General features: G+C 28.0%; 1 protein-coding gene across 1 annotated transcript; it reads right to left on the bottom strand.

Moving 5' to 3' along the window:
* Nucleotides 1-20318: 20318 nt before the first annotated feature.
* On the bottom strand, nt 20319-21499 carry LOC125589270 (peroxidase 65-like). The gene has a single exon (XM_048761813.1). The coding sequence runs from the start codon at nt 21497-21499 to the stop codon at nt 20504-20506; it is 996 nt and encodes a 331-aa protein (XP_048617770.1). The 3' UTR covers nt 20319-20503.
* Nucleotides 21500-21723: the final 224 nt, after the last annotated feature.

The following is a 21723-nucleotide window of genomic DNA, read 5'->3' on the forward strand; positions in this document are numbered from 1 at the left end:
ATAAACTGAACCTGATCAACATGAGCAAAGCTAAATACATGAGATCTTTGAGTGAGAGTCAATACCTATGGCAAGACAACTGATTTTGCTTATAATTATATCATCATATAATTGAAACTCTAAAAGCTTACGTTGGAGACAAATTACAATTATAAAAATGAGATTCCTGTTGTTTTATCTATCCTTGCAGGCCCAGATTGTAGACTTTCAAAAGAGAGTTGTTGAAGTAGATGTTACAGAAGTTTTCTGACATATGGAGTTGTGTTGGAAGCATGCTGGTAGCTCACGATTTGTCTGTCACTTTTAAGGGCAATTCTTTTGTCCTAGCTAAAACGTTGCCAATCTAAATATTTAACTTTTGTGTTTCATGGTCAAGGCTAGCAGATTAACTTAGGTTTCTGGAATAAATAAAACACTGCAGAAAAATAAATACAGATTCGAATGGGAATGTTCTGCTTATACGGGTTTGACGATCTTTGGAATCTATCATGGTTTTGATCACGACATTGATAGCTGTCTATGGTTTTAAACTAGAGTAGCTTCCTTCAATTTAAATTAATCTCAGAAAAATGTAGTGTTACGAAATAAATGGTGAAGATATATAATGGGCATATGTCTATTTTTATTGTTCAGATTAAAAGAGAAGTGTCGAATATTATTGTGAGAGTGGTAGTTCGTAAACTTTTGCTGTCACGAAAGATAAGAATATAGAGCTCTCACATGTAAGACGCCAACATAAACTATAACGTGAGTTTCTTCTTTTCTTTTATTGTTCTTTCCACATCTCTAAATATTCTATGTTTTCTATGTTCTTACTAATGCAACTCTTGGATAAGAACCATACAACAGGAAAGACTAGATGTTTTATGTTTTCCTCTGTTCTTATCAGAAAATGTATTTTTCTTTCTATTTTGGTTAATTTAGAATGGAAGGTTAGTTTGTTTAGATCACTGAGGAAGCTATAGAGCTTGAAAAGCAACTCAGACAGACCACTTAGGAGAAGAATGAAGCTGTGCGAGGCCAAGACTTTGGGAAGGTGTTGTCTTCGAGTTTGTCTTACTGTCTATAAACCCAAGAAAAGTGTTGTCGGATAAATCTAGCTGTCTTTTCCAATATTGAGCAGAGCCTCCACGCCGGTTATCGGCCAACACGAAGCTGTCAAAGCCATTAACCAGCAGTGCACTGCGAAGAGTTTTAAGGGCCTAAGACAAATTTTAAAAATAAACTTATTTATAACTATAATGAAAACAATTTTGCAATATGATATATCGCTTTCACCAAATGCACAAATCTAACGCTCTAAAAGAATAAGTTTATGCTATATTAGTCTAGTATGTGGAAAAAGTTTTTAAAAAATAAGTCTAAACCATTAAACCTGGAGACCTAAGGCGAATGTCTTTTTCAATACACTACAGACACGTTTCTGTTAACCAGGAGATTCAACGTGCATGTGTTGGGCTCAAGAATCCGAACCGCCCAATCACAAGTTTCATTTTCAATGTTAAACGATTTTTGTAAAGTGTTCTATGTACATTATATTTTATGTAATTCTTTCATGCTGCTTGATCGTAGATTTAAAACATCACACTGGATTGTGTTTCACTGCAAACAGATTTGTAAACTATGCATTTAAAAAATGTACTTATCATTTCTCATACTTTTTCTTCTTTTTGGTGACAGTTAAAAGTAGTTCGCCGTAATGGAATTACATCATTCGGATTGGGTTTTATGAAAAAGGATTAGGATGTCTAAGTAAATAACTAAATAAAAGTAATATCTTCAAAAGTTAAAATGACAATATTAATACAGCACAAGACGTTGGTAAATGTTTGTTCTTTTTCTTTTTCTAAAACTGTTTTAATCATTTAAGAAAGAAGGTTTGGAGTAGTTCAAAAAAAAAAAAAAGAAGGTTTGATTTACAAACTATTTCCTGAAAACTATAAGCCTCTGGCCAAGATAAAGTAAAAACATAATAGAAGCAATAACATACAAACAGCTTATAAACATATCTGGTTTTCTTTATCGAAGCCAAAGGTCCAGTATCTTCCTAAAATTCTTCATGTGGATAGTGACGAGATGATGTTGTGGACGTCTCGATCTATTTTTTTAAGCAAAGCTTCATGGGTGATGTAGTGCTGGTTGTGGAGTACATTATTATACAGTTTCCAAAGATGAAAAATAGGTCCTTGAGCTCTTATATTCCTGAGAATAGGTGGTAAGTGTTCCACACTACTTAAACCTTATCGTGAGTACTCACAAACTTATCTTTCAGAGTCAAAACTATAACAAAGCAATAATAACCCACCAATTATGGTTTTAAAATTAAAGAAAACAAACAACGTTACATAGACTCACCATGCATGTCTTCAAGTTTTTTGTGAAAAGATACAGCTTGAGAGTCGAATACACTCAAAAAGAGAGTCCAGTTTTTATTATATAAGATGGTCGTTACAAAAGTTGCCTTTGAACAAATATCAATTTTAATATATTGGTGTACTTATATAAGAAACTAGTATCGTTAAAATATACAGTTTGTTTTCATAAAGACAACAAAAATATTAATTTCATATAAATATTAACATGGTAACTCTATAATAGATAACAAACCCATTTCAATAAAAAAACAAAAAAAAACATTATACATTAATATCTATCAAAAAGGTGACGATATTTAACCCAAAACCTCAGCTATCTAAGTACACTAATACATCAAAATACAACACAAAAAGTACATTCCTTCCATTCAAATCACCATGAAAACAGAACTACTTTACAAGCTATCCTTCACCTTCACAAAGGTATCTAACCATCAATATAAAGAGGTTTAATACAAATCAAAGAGATATATCAAAAAAAAAAGAAAAAAAAGAGATAATCCATTAATATCAACTGCTCTAAAACTGCTTTTGGTTATATAACCGAACACAGACTTTATTAAATCATTTTTCGATGACAGAAAACATAAAAATTGATGATGATGATGATGATGATGATGATGATGATGATGATGATGATGATGATGATGATGGTGTGGAGAGAGGAAAGCTCTATCTACCAAATGACTTCTCACGGATTTCTAGAGCCTTTATTGCTAATTCCTCATAACAGTCAGGTTGAGAAGGAGTGACTGCAATGGGAAGGTTATGGACTGATCTTCTGAAGCAACTTACTTCTCCATGATGTCAAAACATGTTCTCAGAAATCACACGGCCTCCACATAGTTTTTGCACTTTAATAAGATGTTGCAAGGTGTATAAGATGTGTAGCTATGCTTGATGGTTTTTAAGATGTTGGTGAGAAAAAATCAACAAAAACACTACTATCATATTCATAAACAACCCTATACTTAAGACCCCAATAACAACACAAAATACAAATTTCCATAACACATATATCGTAGCACGGACCGACTCTAGTATAAAATATTATTGTGTGTTTTAATATTCTAAAGTCAAATTAAAGTTTTATATAAATATTATAGAAATTGCCACATATGCCACATTCATAGTACCACTTTTCATGTTTACACTAACCATTTTTACCCTCACTTTTAATGATGGGTAAAAAATATTTATACTCCTAAAGTTAATTAATTTAGACTTAGGGTTCAGAGCTGAGGGGTGGATAGGTTTTTGAAATGTGAAATTACGGATTCTAATAAATATATAAATAAATACTTAAAAAAAATAAAAAAAAAATAGTTTCAAACATAATTTTTGATTTTCACAAAAAAAATTATGAAAAAAAATAAAAAAAAATCGGAAAAGATTGAATTTAAAAAAGTATAATTCGAAAACATAAAATATATATTTTATTATTTATTTAAGTAATTATTTATCATATATATATATAACAAGGGTACAAGAGTCTTTTGCCACTTAATGAAAAAAATATTTTTGAACATGTCCCTAAAATGGTGGTAAAAATGAATAATGGTATCATGAAAGTGATTAAGATGAAATTTTCCCATTTTTTTATTGCTGAATTTTTTGTACCTAAAAGTTTATAATTAACTTAACTGATTTTTAAATTTTAATAGGTTGGACGATTAATAGGTGGAAACAAAACTTTGAAAATAGAAAGACAATGATCTAGTTGTTGTTTTGAGAATTTGGATACTTTTGTTGATGCATGTTGACATACATTTTAAGTGAATATCAAATCACTTTTTCTGCAACTATATGTATATTATCTGATCTTGAGCTATTTATAACATCAATATAAATATTTTAAATAAAATGAAGGAAGTAAACTAGGAATATAGGGTTAATTATACATATGTTCGTTTATTTTCAGATATTATATGTTTGGATTCAGATATCCAATCTCTTCTAATTCAATACCATCTGGATATTTTACTACTTCGCTTCGGATTTTGGTTTGAGTTTATTTGGCTCAGATTTAGGTGGCGTCGGATTTCTTTTGACAGGTAGGGAAGGGATGAGAATAAGTTAAAACCAAGCTTGGTATCTATACTATACTAAAAGGAGGATATAAGCTCCTTTTAGAGTGTCCACGTAGGCACAAAAAATCGTCCAATCAGAGAGCTCGAAGTTGCAACGTCATATCATTTATTTTTTCGTAAAAAATAAAAAAACAATGCAAAGGAGAGGATCGAACCCGGGTTAGTATGACATAAATATAGGGCAAATACCACTAAGCCATTGAAACTTTCTTGAACACATATACAAGAATCACTAAATATGTAATCACACTCTTATGTACATTTACAATAATATGGATTCAATTTTCAAGACTCCGATAATTTGTTTTGTAAAAAAAAATAACTAAGTGACTAAGATAATATATTCTTTGAAAGTGTGAGAATTGACAAATATGAAAAGACATTGATTTTTGTTTTCGTGAAAAAGTTAAGAATTTTGTAAAAGTAAGTTTAACATATAAATTTTCGTGACAAATATGAAAAAAACATAGATTTTTGTACAATTTTGACAAAACAACTCAAAACATAATTCTCTAATGTCTTAATAAAATATTATTTAAGGGTGCAATAATTAAATATATCAATTCAATAAATTTTGTAATTTATAGACAAAACAATAACACAACAAATTTTGAAATATTTATTTAACCTATCGATTTCTTTTCATGAGAATCCAACTAAAGAAGATAGAAAAAAACAATTAGATTTATTTAATTATGATTTTATTAAATTTTGATTAATTTCAAATTGTAAGAATGTATCTTTTTGAAGTTACAAAAAAATAATGTTCTTTCTTTATTACACTAGCATTATATATAGATTCCATATACACAAATAAACATAATATAACAACATAAGCTTGCTTTCCCCGATTCATATAAAAACTTTTAAGTTATCCACCAAAACAAATTAATTAAATCAATCAAATTGTTAGAATATAACAAATTAATATATAATTTTATTTTAAATTAAATTATTTAAAAAGTGTATTTTCATTAAAAACAAAATAATAAATAAGTAAAACTGATTTAATGGTAATTTTTATGACATATATATATTATGTGAAAGAAATATAAGCTTAATATGGAAAAAAATCTTAAATACAAAAAACTCTAAAATTAACAAAAAAACAAATAAAAATTAAACTATTATATCAATTGAAAGCTTCTTAGACAATATTAATAAAATATTTAAGTGATAATTAGACAAATTTGATTTTTTTTTCAGCCAAAAGTTTATTATTAATTAGCATCAGTTATTTCAAGATGTTTAAGAAATGATGGACTTAAATGATATATGAACTATGAATAGTAGTACTTTGTAAAGCTGACTTAGATAACACATCTGCACATTATTTCCAGTCTTTTTTTATGCCTAAATTCAATTTCTTCTGAGCAGTTATTCCACAAAGAGATCGTATGAAATATTGTTTTGATATTCAGATTTGTTTCTTGACTGTTAAGAAGATTGATAACTGTAAAATGTCTCCTTCGAATATTATATGTCTATAACTAAATCTCCGACATGAGACAACTTTGTTTAAAAAATAAATAATTTCATTTTTTTATACTATATAATAAATATATATTATTTACTGATAATAAAAATATAGTTATTCATCTATCACAAATATCTATGCAAATATGTGAATCAAGTACAACAATCAAATAACATAATGGTTTCCACAAAGAAAATTTATAAAATATATTTATGTTATGTAGTCTTATTTTATATTTTTTAAATAATGTAATACAATATTATACATTATTTTTTAGAATTAAAAAATACATATAATATCTTATCCGCGCGTAGCGCGGTTAAAAAATCTAGTATATACAACTTTTCAATTCAACGCTTAACTGTCGTAAGTCTATAGTAAATGTATTCCAAAATATACCGTAAAATAATTGCTTGGAAAGATATGAATATTTGATTGGAAATAGAAATTAAAGTGACTAGGCAAAAGAATGGACCACATTTACATATAAAAATATATATACTAGATGATAATCTGCGCGCATCGGGTAAGTTTTTTTATGCTAATGTTTGTTAATTAAATGGTTTCAATATTTTACATCAACACAATCTTTGTTCATTGTAAAATTGTAAAATGACGAATACAAATGTTGGTTTTTAAATGTATCATTGTTATTAAAGAGTTAATGTATTATAATTAATTTTATATATTTTTTAAGACTGCATATGTACAAAAAAAATAAAATTTTACGGCTGACACAAATCACAAAAACAAGATAGGCAACACCGATTGTAAAATGATGAAAGAGATTAGGTTTTCTGCTCTCGATTTGTTTACTATTGACTCTGCATAAGTAGTTTCATTTTCTACTTCTATAAAATTGTGCTTTCGTTCTTTCTGTTTCACTGATATGAGTTTTGTTTATTTTTTAACTTTTTCTGTAAATTCTGTGAATTACATAAGTGTCAATTTAAAAAGATGGATATCTGTAAAAATAAGTTACACTCCATATTCATATCTAAAAATCAAATTTTTGAAGAAAATCACCGGCAGACTCTATATGTTCAAATCTTATATATTAAGATGTTATAAAATATACTAAATCTCGACCCGCGCGGTTCAGTTTTGTATACGTAGATATTTATTTTGGATCTTTAGTAGTGTACATTTTTAAAAAGTTAATCTTATATTTAAATGTTTATATAACTATTTCAGATACAATAATTTTATAATTTTATAGTTTATATGTTGTAGTTAATCAATTATTGAAAACCGTCATATATTTTTTTTTGCTTCTTATTATATATTTACCTTATTGTATCTGCATTTGGTTATCAAACAAATTAATATATGCATGAAACAACATATTTAAAATTATTTTGTATTTAATTTATGCTAAATTTTGACCACCTTTCAAAGCTAAATTTCCTTTTAGCAATATTTTTTACATTTATTCATTTTAGATACTATACTATTGTATATATAAAAATCTTAACTCTATACATTTATTATATAGTTTGCTAATGTTAAGTCATTTTGTTAGCGTATTATATTTTTAACATGAATATTCACATGTCTTACCAACTTACTATATTTTGTACATATATATTCATAATTATGAAAATAAATTATATATAAATTATTAGTTTAATATGATTTTACCATATTTAGCTCAATACAATAATTTTATTTTGATACGATTGATTATGATTATATAATAGATAAAAATATGATATAATTTTTATTTTTTATTTTATAAACAATAACTAAATATATTAATGCATAATTATATTTCAAAACTAATTATGTAATTAGTGATAATATTTACATATAATTTTTGAAAATTAAGATCTTGTTAAAATCTTTTTAAACAGATTTTTTTTAAAATATATATTTAAAATGAAAAGATATCAAAAGATATTATGATTAAAGTAGTTTAAAGATTCTGTGTTATTAGTTTTAATAAAATACATTTAATAAAAATTTAAAAGATTGTCCAAATTAAAAAAAAATCACACATGAAAGAAACAGATATTTTATTACTTAAACGATAAAAGTAGATATTGCATTGATTAGTTATAACTGATTAGCACTTAATCTTGATTTAATGTGAATATTAAATAATATGTATATATTATTGTTGCAACTGAATGATAGTTTTTTATCTTGCGTTTGAAAATTTGTAACTACTAAGAGGTTGATTGGTTTCCCCGCTACCACACGCAAACGCAGCTTTTGCGGTTGGTAGCGGTTGACAGCGTTTCGAAACAATCATACAAACCGCTACAAATCGCTTCAAACCGCTCCGAACCTCTTAAAATCAAAAGCTGGTTCCAGCTAGCGTTTGCGGTTGCGGGCGGTTGCGGGAAGATAATTTTTTTTTCTTTTTCTTTAAAAACCATATAAATACAAAAATAAAAATATTCAATAATTTTTTTAAAATGGAATTATAAAAATACTAAAATATATCTATTATATTTTAATTAATATTATAAAATTTTAAAATAAAAATATTTTCTATAATTTTAAAAATTTAAAACTATAACTTTGAAAATATAATTTACATATTTATTATAATATTATGATTTTTGATATTTTTATAATTATATAAAATGTAAATATTATTAATTTATTATTTAACCGCTGCTGTATTTGGTAGTTAACCAGTCATAAGTATCCCGCAAACGCACCAATTTCTAACCGCAGAACCAGTCGTACAAATCTCTTAAAACCGCTAGAAACCGCAACCACCCGCATCCGCAAACGCCCGTAGCCGCAACCGCAACCGCTGCGTTTGAACCAGTCAGACCCTAAAATATAGTCATAGATAGATGGGTTTTAAATGATTGAGGTACAAATTCTTAATGACGTTAACAATGCACCAACTTCATCTTCTCCAAATGCTCAATGTGTTCAGTAAGTTATTAACAAATGTTCAAAGCTTACAATCAAATAATCTATAGTAAATGATAGGACAACTTAAATCAACGTAATTGTATCAAGCGAGCATAATTTAAATATTGTCTTCAAAACACAATAAGTCATAGAATCTTGGAAGACGTTTGTAACGGTCAAAATTGACATGAATTTGATATTCATTTAAAATCAGAAACTAGAAAGATGATATTAGTTTACTATAGAGTAACACTTCCGAGACGTGAATGAATTATAGACGTTTATGTCTTTGACCGAAGAATAAAAGTATTCATTTAAAGTCATGAGTTGGCTCGAAGATATGAGTTCATTTGGTTATAGAGTAGATATTGAGTAGATATCCGGATGTGTTTCTAATATTGTTTCTATTTAATATTAAGATTATTAATAATTGAAAAAATAATGCGATCAATTCTAGTAGATGGTACATTTAAAAATATCACACGTTAAAAGAGTCATGACTTCTATTTTAATAGAATAGATGTGCAGAATCGAAATATAAATATTTGTCTAGTATATATTCAGCAGTTTGGTCAAAAAATCATCTAATTGTAGAACAACAAAACAAGTTATTTATTTTATTAACCTACGATCTTGAGGTTTAGTTACTTAAGAGTATATCGACCAAAAAAAAAATATATATATATATAATACTTTACTATTCTAGTATATGTAAATTATGAATAAAGTAAAAATTGTTTGATTTATTAAATGATAAACCAGAAAACTTGTAATAAATAGTTCAAATCTCTCATTCTTACAATTATAAAAGCTAGATAAGGTATTAAGGAGAAACAAATATTAGACGAATGATCAAATCTTTCATTATTCGAACAAACTCAAAAGGAGGAGATTGTAATTTTTTCATGATATTTCATTAAAAGTTTTTTTAGGATAAAAATCAAGACTAAAATATTTAATTTTCATGAAATAATATATATATATATATATATATATGGCTTCCAATATAAGAGATTTGAAATAGTGTATTTATGAGATTTTCAGGATCAAATAACATATTAGAAACCACATATTTAAGAAATAATTTGTATTCATAAGAATATATACCGACTCATTTACTTTATATATATTTAAACTTTAGTGATATTGACATAAATATAAATCGATATTTTCATATAAATATTTATTACTTTATATATAAATATTTATTATTGAAATTTGTATATAACATATAACAAAAAATCTATTTTCTTATTATATGATTAATGTGATTGTTTAATTTTTTTAATAATATAGAATTAAAAAAGAAGAGAGAGAATACAAACATTGTTATCCAATATGTATTATTCAAAATAATTAATTGTCATATAAATGTTAATTAATTAGGTAATTCCGTTAGTTTACTAAAAAGTATAATATATATTGATATGAACCAACTTATTTTAAATAAAAAAATCATATTATATTAATTTTTACTACCTTAAAAAAATGATATTTAATGATAAAACGAATTTAAACCAATGATGTTCAAAGATATTTTAATGTTAACTTTTAAAATTATAAAGATTTTCTTTTAAATAAAAAAAAATATATTATCTAACAATTATTAATCTTTACTACCTTAAACCAATGAAAACAAATTTTAAACTATATAGTTTATTTTAAAAATTAAACAAAAACTAAATGTTTAATTATTTACTCGATAATATAAATTTATGAAGCGAATAGTTTACTTTTTAAAAAACTTTCTAAATTTGTGAAACGTTACAATATCTTTAAATATGACAATAAAAAAATAATTTACTAATCTTTATATATATAGTTACAATTTTAATAATAAAATAATAATCCGAAAATATATATATATAGATGAAGATACAAATACATGTGAAAGTTTGAAACAATCTATGCAATGAAAAAATAAACAGTAAACTTATTGGTGATGATTGGTTTGACTGTGGCTGTAAATTTTTAGCTGTAAAAGTTTAGCTGTAGATAAATTGATTGTAGCTGTAAAGTTGTTATTGTTGATTTATTTTTGCAGAGACTTTTCTGTAATTAAATTTGTTATAGCTGTAAGCTATACGCTGCAAATATTTAAAAATAAAATATGTGAAATATGTGATGTATATATAAAATATTTATTATTTTCACTTAAAATAATTTATATTAATATTTTTTAAAATTATCAAAGTTTATTGTTATTTAAAATGTGATATGAAAATAATATTTATATTATTTAAAATATTTCAATAATTTAAAAGCACCAAAAATTATAGTAAAATATTTATAGATGTGTTTTTATTATGATATTATGATTATCTTATTTATTTGATATTATAGATATTTTTTTTAATTCTACAGTTTCTACAACCTATAAATGAAAGATGTAGGTTTTTTTAACTAAAATACATAAGAAAAATGTTTGCTTTATTTTTTTACTGTGGCTTTAAAAATAAAGCTAAAGTATGATTGGTAAAAATTAATAGAAATTTGATGTAGGCTTTAACTTTGAAAAGTAAAGCTAAAGCATGATTGGTAAAGTTTAATGATTTAGAAAAAAATAGAGCCCAACCAATCATCCCCAATTATGTTTTAAAAACTGATAGACACATATATATTATAATATATACCAATTTATAATTGAAAACAAAATATTTATATAAAAATAAATAAAAACAAAAACCTGCGCGGTGTGCGGATCGAAATCTAGTATGTTTTAAATGTGAGATCACGATTTTGAAAAGGTTATGCAAGATTGATATTGTGTGATACACATACCAAATATTGCGTGATTTCTTACCAAATTTGGGTGTTTCTTTTGATATTTTAATGTTCTAAAGAAAAATTATTTAATCTAACCTTTTATTTTTTCACTTTTCTAATCTGTTTGGTTTGATTTTATATTTAGGTTTTCATTTTCGACATAACACATATACACTATGGTACAAATATACAGGAACATGTAAGTTTTTTGAGTACTTACAATCAATACTATTAAAACAGAAGACCTTTTTTTGAGGCCCCCTTGAAGTTTTCAAGTATTTACAAATTTCTACCACTGGAATATTTTTATGCTATGATTTTAATTAAATTTACTTTTTCAAAATATTAATTTTACGATAAACAAAATATGTAGAAATACTCGAACCATGAATCACGCTTTTTTTTACCTACCATATCTTCAAATTATACACGAGAAATTTATCTGAACAATTCTTAAATAATATTCGAACAGAAATACGTGAAATATCTTAAAAATATTCGAATATCCTTAATAGCTCTGCCGCGGTTAAGATGGCGAAACCATCTCAAACCTAACAGCAATGAAGATTTGAGGTGTTACTGTGTTTCTTTATGGTTTTCCAGTCATATTAGTCTGAATTAAATGGATGAAAGAATCGCATGCTACAGCAATGAAGATCGAAGAAGTTTTGTGAATCTCAATCAGTGGAGAATATGCAATTCTTAGCTCGGAGATTTCCATATACCAGCATAAAAGGCAAGGCTTGAGATGAGGTAAAGGTTTTGGTGGAATTTTTTATTGTATAGATGAGATTGTATGCCATTTCAAAAGAACAACATGGTTTATATACGGTTGAATTGGGGTTTACTCTGTTCTGATTTTTTTAGAAGAGCAGACATGTAATGGATTTGAGGGATAGAATTGTTATTCATAATAGGTTAGGGTGTAATAGGTAGTCTCTGCTCCTGTTTTTTTTTTCACTTTTATGTTTATTATAATTCAGTGAAACATGTTTCTGGGTTCAAAACGAACTGATAAATTTGATTATTCTCAAATTACAAATGGTACGGGTGATAAAGGTTTACTCCAGATGTCTTTTGAGTTGAGGGCTCTCTTTGAGTAGCACGGAAGTCTCCAATGGTCCTCAATAGAGTTATACAAAAGGCTAGGTTTTTTTTTGGTGGTGGAATGTTGAACGTAGATCATTGAGTTATACAAGGAAGTATCAGTTTTAAATCATCTAACATTTGACAAATTTGCCATTATGATATATCTCCTTTTGGGTTGTAGGATCTGTTCTATTATTTCTAGTATCACTTTCACTCTTCCGTTCTTGTACAGGAGAGCAAGGGTAATTTTCAATCATATTTAACTATGGATAGGGGTGTCAAAATGGGTCATGACCCATGGGTTGATCCAACCCAAGTTGATACATTAACCCAAAATGAACTGTTTATTTTTGATCCAATGGGTTAATGGATTAACAGGTTAATGGATTAACAGGTTAATGGATTAACAGGTTAATGGATTAACAGGTTAATGGGTTAACAGGTTAATGGGTTAACAGGTTAATGGGTTAACAGGTTAATGGGTTAATAGGTTAATGGGTTAATAAGTTAATGAGTTAGCAAGTTAATGGGTTTATTGGATTGGGTCAACTTTGACTCATTTTGTTTTCAATTAAGAAAACCATGAGTAAACCATCCAATTCTAAGGTTTGATAGAATTGAAAAATCATGAGTTTCTCAAAAGTTCAATCATTTATTCGGTGGTAAAATGCGTTTTCTGCTAAAACCACAAAAATAATTTTTTTTCCGCTAAAACCGCGAAAATACGTTTTTTCCGCCAAAACCGCGAAAATAAATTTTTTCCACCAAAACCGTAAAACGCGTTTTTCCGCCAAAACCGCAAAGCCGTATTTTCTGCCAAAACCGCAAAAAACGCATTTTTCCGGCAAAACTGCAAAACCGCAATTTTCCGCCAAAACTATAAAAATCAGTTTTCCGCAAAAAGGTGTTTTCCCACCAAAACCACAAAAATGTGTTTTCCCGCCAAAACCGCAAAAACGCATTTTTCCGCCAAAACGCAATTTCCCGCAAAAACGCAATTTCCCGCAAAAACGCGTTTTCCCGCAAAACCGCGTTTTCCCGCCAAAACCGCAAAAATGCATTTTCCGCCAAAATCGCAATTTTCCGCCAAAACTGTAAAAATATGTTTTCCCGCAAAAACGCAGTTTCCCACCAAAACCACAAAAACGCGTTTTCCCGCCAAAACCGTAAAAACGCATTTTTCCGCAAAAACGCAATTTCCCGCAAAAACGCAATTTCCCGCAAAAATGCGTTTTTCCGCCAAAACCCAAAAACATGTTTTCCCGCCAAAACCGCAAAAACACATTTTCCTCTAAAATCACAAAACGCGCTTTCCCGCCAAAACTGCAAAAGCTCGTTTTCCCACAAAAACGTGGTTTTCTACCTAAATCGAAAAAACTTGTTTTCCACAAAAACCACAAAACGCATTTTCCCGCCGAAACTGCATAAAACTCATTTTTCCGCAAAAATGCGTTTTTCCACCCAAACCACTAAAAACGTTATTTCGATCAACTTGGTCTTAACTTAAAAATAATTCATTATAAATATGTTGGGTTGATGAGTCAACCATTAACCCATCTAACATATTTAATTTAGATCAATGGGTTGGGTTGATCCATGATCCATTAACAGTAAACCCATTTGGGTTATGGGTTGGGTTGACCCATTTGATCCATTTTGACACTCCTAACTATGGATAAAAAAAGTTTATGGTTGTAAGGGTGGTTCTAAAGGCTTCTTTATGCCCACAAGAGTTTCAAACTTCAATGGAGATTATGGAACAAGGGGTTCAATTGATGGAAGTTTACGGTGATGGTTTTCTTGCCTCTGTTAGAGGGATCTACTGGTTTTATATTCGAGTGGCTATAATTCAAAGAATGGTACTCGATCTAATCAGTATTTTTGGATACTTTTGGAGATTCAAGGTACAAATACTCATGGGAGGAAATAAACAGTCGTCTCCATCTGGGTTTTTTGTTGCTTTTTTTATTGTGTTAGAATTTCAGAAGATTTTAATAATCTCAAGGTCTACTTTTAGTCAAATTCGAACCTCAGGTTTTCATACAAATAAAATTATGGAGCTAAAATGGTGTATGTGGGTGGGTGAGCAGTATGGGTTACAGAATGTATGGATATGAGCAAAAATACGGATGACCGGATGTGATACTGGCGAGTCTAATTCACAAATGATTTCAAACTTTCAAATGACCCATATATATATATATATATATATGCGGAAGAAAAGGTGCAAAGGTCAGAGATTTAATAAGAACTAGGTTGATGAACATTATATATACACACACATATATATATATATATGTATATATATATTATTTTTATGTATTATATGTTTTTATATATTATGAAATAATAAATATATATTAAATAATTAAAAAGTCAATAACTATTACGTATATAATTAAATTTGTGCAAACACATAAATAAAATTTATAAAATCCAAACAATCATTTTTTTCTATTTTATATGGTATATCATTAAACTTAAATGATACTAACATATATATATATATAATGTATATTTAATATTTATATCTATTAAATGATGTTTTCTACTCATATGGTTTTTGATCATTTATATATTTTAGTAACAAAAACTTTAAAACACTGACAACAAATTTTCATTTGTGGGATTAATAGTTTTAGTAATTTATATTTTTTTAAAAAAAATTCAATGCAAGGTTTAAAATTTAAATATTAAGTTGTCAATATTTGTTCAAAGTTTTTATCAAAAATAATTTTGTTCAAATTTTTTTTTTGAAATTAAAATATTTATGTATTTTTATATGGTATATATAGCTTATATTATTTTGTATCATTTGTATCTTCTCTTACAAAAAAAATTAAACCATGGATTACAAAAGTTTAAACGTGAGATTTTTAATAATTTTAGTAATTTATAGTCGTTTTTAAATTAAAATATAACATATATAGTCAAAAATAAAATATTATTATATGGTTAATATGGCTGTTTAATTTATTTTAATAATTGTTTGATCAAAAAAATTATTTTAATAATTTAAAATTAAAAAAATATGATAGATGATCTATATTTTATCAAATCTTTATTATTCAAAATCATTAATTATCATATATATTTTAGCCATATTAGGAAATTCTGTAATTTTTATTTAAAGAACTAATGAAGAACATTAGTAATGAATTTATGGTTAGTTTAAAAAAAAAATTATTATATATTATGATGAATCAACTTATTTCTCTAATGATTATATGTTTATAATTGTTTAATAATGTACGAACATGGTAAATCGTTCCCATTAGAGTGAACCAGTTTGGTTAAATGTTAGTTGATGGTTAATGGGAAAAGAATATCCCCTATATATTAAAAGAGAAGCATTACAACATATTTTTGTAGCCACATATCATCACCACAATCATTCTTAGAATCTTTAGAAAAATATGTTGGTCCATATAAATATATAATAAGTTTTTTATTAAACTAACAATAAATTAATCATAAATGTTCTTCATTGTTTCCTTAAATAAAAATCACAGAATTACCTAGTGTGGCTAAAGTATATATGATAATTAATGATTTTGAATAATAAAGATTTGATAAAAATTAGTCTATTTTCTATCATTTTTTAAAATGTTTAGCTTATTAAAATAAATTAAACAACCACATTAACTATATAATAAAATTTTATATTTTTTCCTATATGTTGTATTTTGAATTTAAAAAAACGAATATAAATGATTAAAGTTGTTAAAAATCTCACATTGAAATTTTTGTGATCCATAGTTTAAAATTTACGTTATAACAAGATACAAATGATTACGAAATTACATAAAATTTATGTTATAACAAGATACAAATGATTACAAAATTACATAAGTAGAAAGAAATGTTTGTCTGGATTAATAAAATTTATTTAAGTATTTGTACCAATTTAATTATATATGTAATAGTTACTAAATTTTTAATTATTCAATATATATTTATTATTTCATAATATGTAAAAAATATATATTACTTAAAAATAATTTATATATAATATTCATTCCGCGTAAAGCGCGGATCTTAACCTAGTTATTTTAGTATAAGAGATAAAATGTTTGTCGGTTAGTAATGAGAATTAAATGATATGATTTTAAATTAATGACTTTCTAGTGATAGTGATGGTCCATTTTTTAAATATCACACATGAATGATAAGTCATGACTTTTCTTTTAATACTAGATTTTGATCCGCGTTTTGAAAGCGCGGGTTTTTTTTTGGATTATATAAAAAAATTGTGAATTAATATTTTGAAAATGTTGTAAATTATTATGTTACAAAATCATATGATATCAAAAAGATAATTTATTTAAATTATATAATTTATGAATTAATTTATTTAAGATTTTGTATGTATTCTTTTTTGTTCAAATATATGTACACTCTTATATAACTCTCTCTTAGGTATGAACATTTTACCAAACCTGTAAGTTGTTAAAATGCTTCGATGAAAATACTAATTTGTTATATTTTTGTGATGAAAACACTGACTCATTTAAATAATAGATATCTAATATATGGTTCATTAAAGTCTTGTTATATGAAGTATAGTGTTGGTTTATAATAATTTCATACCATCATTCGATACAAACATATTATATAAACATTACTAATAGAAACAATGGTTCATACAAAACCTACTTACATATTTAAAAGGCTATAGGTCGACAGTTTAGATTATAATATTTAAAGTCAATAAACAGTAATATGTTTTATTTAAATGTAGGAGATTTTTATTTGGTTACTATAAAATAGGTTGGTTATAAGATTTAGTTATATATAATAGGTTAGACTAAAAAATAAAAGAGTCCAACAACCTTATTTAAGTAGATTTTTTTAAAATACTTTTCTTTTAATAGTATAGATAATAGATTGTGTTATAAAATTATGATAGTATAAAATATTTTAATTGGAACTCAAATAGAAACAAATAAATTATTTAACTGGTTTAAAGATAAATTTAATAACATTATAAAAAATATTAGTTATAAGCCGTCGTCGTGTTTCTTTTTTTTTTTTTTCTAACTTCATTATTTTATTAATTAAACCTTGATTGTACATAATCTTCATGTAGAAGATTTGTTAAGAATACAGGAACATAATTATGAAAACAATATGAAGACATATCATGTAACGGAGTTCTAGCCAAAGAATCTGCTACTTTGTTAGCTTCCCTTTTGACCCACTGAAATGAGATGTTCTGAATCTTCTCTGCCCACCACCGTATTTCTCTTTTCCAGTTGAAAGAATCAAAGTGAAGTACCAGATCATTTAAAATATCAATAGCTTTCCTGCAATCCGATTCTATGATAATCTTGTTGCAGCCTTTTGTCCAACAGAACTGTACAGGCATTAGAATAGCCTGAAGCTCACTCTCCAATGGAGAACATACCATATTGCCCTGTACTTGAACAGCTCCTTTGTAGATTCCGTGTTCATCTCTAATAATCCATCCTGCTGAACTTGGTTCTCTTGTATCGATAAATGATGCATCCACATTGCATTTTAACCACTGGTTTGGTGGAGCTTTCCATCTTTGTGAACTTCTGATTGTAGGAGAAATTCTATGTCCATCCGAAGCATTATTATCTTGTGTTTCAATATTTCTCCATTCCCTTGCATCACTCCTAGCAACAGACAGAATATTCTTCCAATGGAAATCTCGCTGTTGAAATACTAACACGTTTCTGCTTTTCCAAAGCCTCCAGAGAATCCAAATAGGCAGATCTTGATAATGACTCAGAGATGTTGCCGTTGAGACTTGTAAGCAAGCTTCTAATTTTTCTTCATATGTAGACTTTTCTTTTTTTTTCCTTTTTTTCTTTCGTTTTCCTTTTATAGTTAATAATCCAATTTCTAATTATTTTTTGCTTTTAAAAAAAACTAGATATGTGTTGGCAATTTATTAGTGGCTGGTGAACCAAAAAAAAACTCTTTAGGTTCACCAACCAATAGAATTCATTATTTCAAATTCGATATCTTTTGGAAAAGTAAACAAAATATTGTCAAATTATATTATATTTTTAAAAGGTAAAAAAATAATAAAAAATAGTAGTTACAGAAAAGAGAATTTAAAAAAGTATATTTTTAACGTTGTCAGCAAAACGCTAAACCCTAAATCTTAATACTTAAATCTTAAACCCTTGGGTAAACCCTAACCCCTTGGATAAATCATAAACTCTAAATCAAAAATATTAAACACTAAAACCCTAAATCCTAAACCTTAAATCCTTGAGTGTTTTAGTGTTTAGAGTTTTCGATTTAGAGTTTAGAATTTATCCAAGGATTTAAGTAGCCCTGCGACTTTTGTCCGAACCGAACGGGCCGAACCGGGGTGAACCGAAATTTTTGGTTTTTGTTTGGGTTTCGGTTTTTCGGTTCGGTTTAGTTCGGTACAATTTTGAAAAGTAATTCGGTTTTCGATTCAGTTCGGTTTTCAAAAAAAAAAAATTAAAATTAGAAACCGAAAAAATTCGAAAATAACCGAAAATATCTGAAAATAACCGAAAAACCTAACTGAATTTAACCAAAAAAACCGAAAATATCTGAAATTAACCGAAATAACCGAATTTAACCGAAAATAGTCGATTTGTTTTTGGAAAATTAGACCGAAATTAACCGAAAACCAAAAACGGTTATTTTTGGAAATAATTTTGAAAACCGAAATTAACCGATAACCGAACCGAACCGGAATTTAATTCGGTTAATTTCGGAATAGGTTTTAAAAATTTTGGTTAACCGAAAACTGACGGTTCGGTTCGGTTCGGTTTTAGAAAATCGAAGTCGTAGGGCTAGATTTAGGGTTTACCCAAGGGATTAGAATTTAAGGATTATGATTTAGAGTCTAGTGTTTTGCTGGTAATTTTTGTTTTTTGTAACTACTACTATTTTTTTTGACCTTTTTATTTTAAAAACATAATATAACCTCACAATAGTTTGTTTCTTTTTACAAAAGATATCGAATTTGAAATAACACAATCCTATTGGTTGGTGAACCCAAGAATATGTCATCTATAATCGACTACCAACAAAAGATTGATTGGTTGCCTGGAATCTTTCTGTTGATTGCCTTTGTGTACTCTGCAATCAGGAACTTGAATTTCGTGATCATCTATTCTTCAACTGCTCTTTCAATTGGGATCTCTGGTGTCTTTTTGCTCACATACTACATCTATCCTTAGCTCGAGATTGGATCGCCTCTCTCGCCGACATGCAATCCTTTCAGCTCCCTTTATTCTCTCTGGAATGGTAGGATCCATGCTAATTGCTTTAATCTACTGACTCCATCGTCCCAAGTCCCAACTATGGACATAACCATTGGAAACTGGATTGCTCCAAAAAGAGAAGTGAATCGTTCTGCCTCCTCCACCATGCTCTAACTCTGGCTAGCTTCATCTTCTTCATAACCCTTTCACTTGTTCTCTGTTATCGCCTATCATCTCTTCGGTATCGACCGCCGATTGACTTTTCTGCTCTTGTAATGTGTGTTTCTGATTGGGGTCAAGCACACAAACTTACTTAGGGTCTCAAACACTAGTCTTAGCTAAGTTTGTATTATTTGCTTTCTCTTACTTTTAAATTTGAAAGAATAGTTTCAAAAAAAGAAAAACAATACAGATCTTTTACTTGCACACTTCAAATATAACAATTTGCATTTTCATGAAAAATATAAACACCCAATCTTGAATTGTTACACAATTATGCTTATAATACATAGTTTAAAATATAAATATATAAATGAAAGGTTTCTTCCCCTCAATTCGTCCTTTCTCCCCCGCAAAAAAAAAGCAGAAATATAATTTTTTGTGATTTTTTTCTTATACGTTGAGATTGTTGAAGTGGTCGCACCTACGCCTCACTTCTCCTTCTCCATCTCCCTTAACGCCAACCGTGCCCATTTTCTCCATCGCACGAGCGAAATCTTCAAAGAATGCTTTCTCGTCAGTTGCGTAAAGGTCAACGAACGGTTTCGTGCTATTGTTTTTAATAAGGAGGTGGTCAGAAGCTAATAGCCCAAGTCCTCTTTTAAGGTTCTTAAAGTACATGTTGTCGAATTTTCCCGGAGTCATCACGTCATTAAACGCCGCGATTGTGTCGTCGACGGTGTGGTTTTTGCATAGTTCTTTAAGAGCGGTTGCAAATCGCGGGTTGATTTCTGGATCGGCTTTTGATCCGTAGAGGCGGTCACTAAATTCTTTGCAGTGAGAAAATCCAATTGTGTGAGCTCCACTTAATGCTACCATCTCACGTAGACTAAACCCATTTTTCTTGAACATCCCGTGGATGTCATGGACCGTCTGGTTAGGCATCGGGACGTTTCCTCGTACTTTATGGGCTTTGGATTCGAGTCCGTCTTTACGACCAAGCTTTACGTCGAAGTAAGGTCCTCCTACCATCGTGACAAGGTCACGCGTAGCCTGCGCTAAAATATCAGCGCATGATACCACACCGGGACAAGACAACTCTAGAGCTGTCTTGATGCGATTAACAATGTCAAAAGCATCTCCTGGGAGGGAGTCGTTGAGATCATCGTCACGTTCCGCTTTGTTAAACGAGTTGGTCGCTATCAAAACAGACGCATCACAGCCTTCGAGGAAACAATCGTGAAAGAAGAGACGAAGTGTCCCGGCCGCAGTTGTCGGTTGTTGACCTTGCTTGGCTATAACGGCATCACGCACGATTTTGTTGAAATCGGGGCATGTCTTTTGGTAATAATCCGTTCTCAAGATAGCTACACCAGAAGATACGGCTGGTGCGACAAGGAAGAGAAAAAAGAGGAGAATGAAGGGTGTAAGACTACAAGAGAGACGCATATTTTACTTATTTTGTATCTTTGATTATGCTTATTTTATTGTTAATATTCATACTAACTTCTTTTGCTCTTGCATTCATTAAAAACAAAATAATAAATAAGTAAAACTGATTTAATGGTAATTTTTATGACATATATATATTATGTGAAAGAAATATAAGCTTAATATGGAAAAAAATCTTAAATACAAAAAACTCTAAAATTAACAAAAAAACAAATAAAAAT

The sequence above is a fragment of the Brassica napus genome, chromosome A2 (genome assembly GCF_020379485.1).
Source record: "Brassica napus cultivar Da-Ae chromosome A2, Da-Ae, whole genome shotgun sequence".
In the NCBI taxonomy this organism is placed as follows: Eukaryota; Viridiplantae; Streptophyta; class Magnoliopsida; order Brassicales; family Brassicaceae; genus Brassica; species Brassica napus.

Excerpts from the sequence above, each read along its gene's own strand:
- LOC125589270 (XM_048761813.1), bottom strand. The coding sequence starts at position 21,499 with ATGCGTCTCTCTTGTAGTCTTACACCCTTCATTCTCCTCTTTTTTCTC.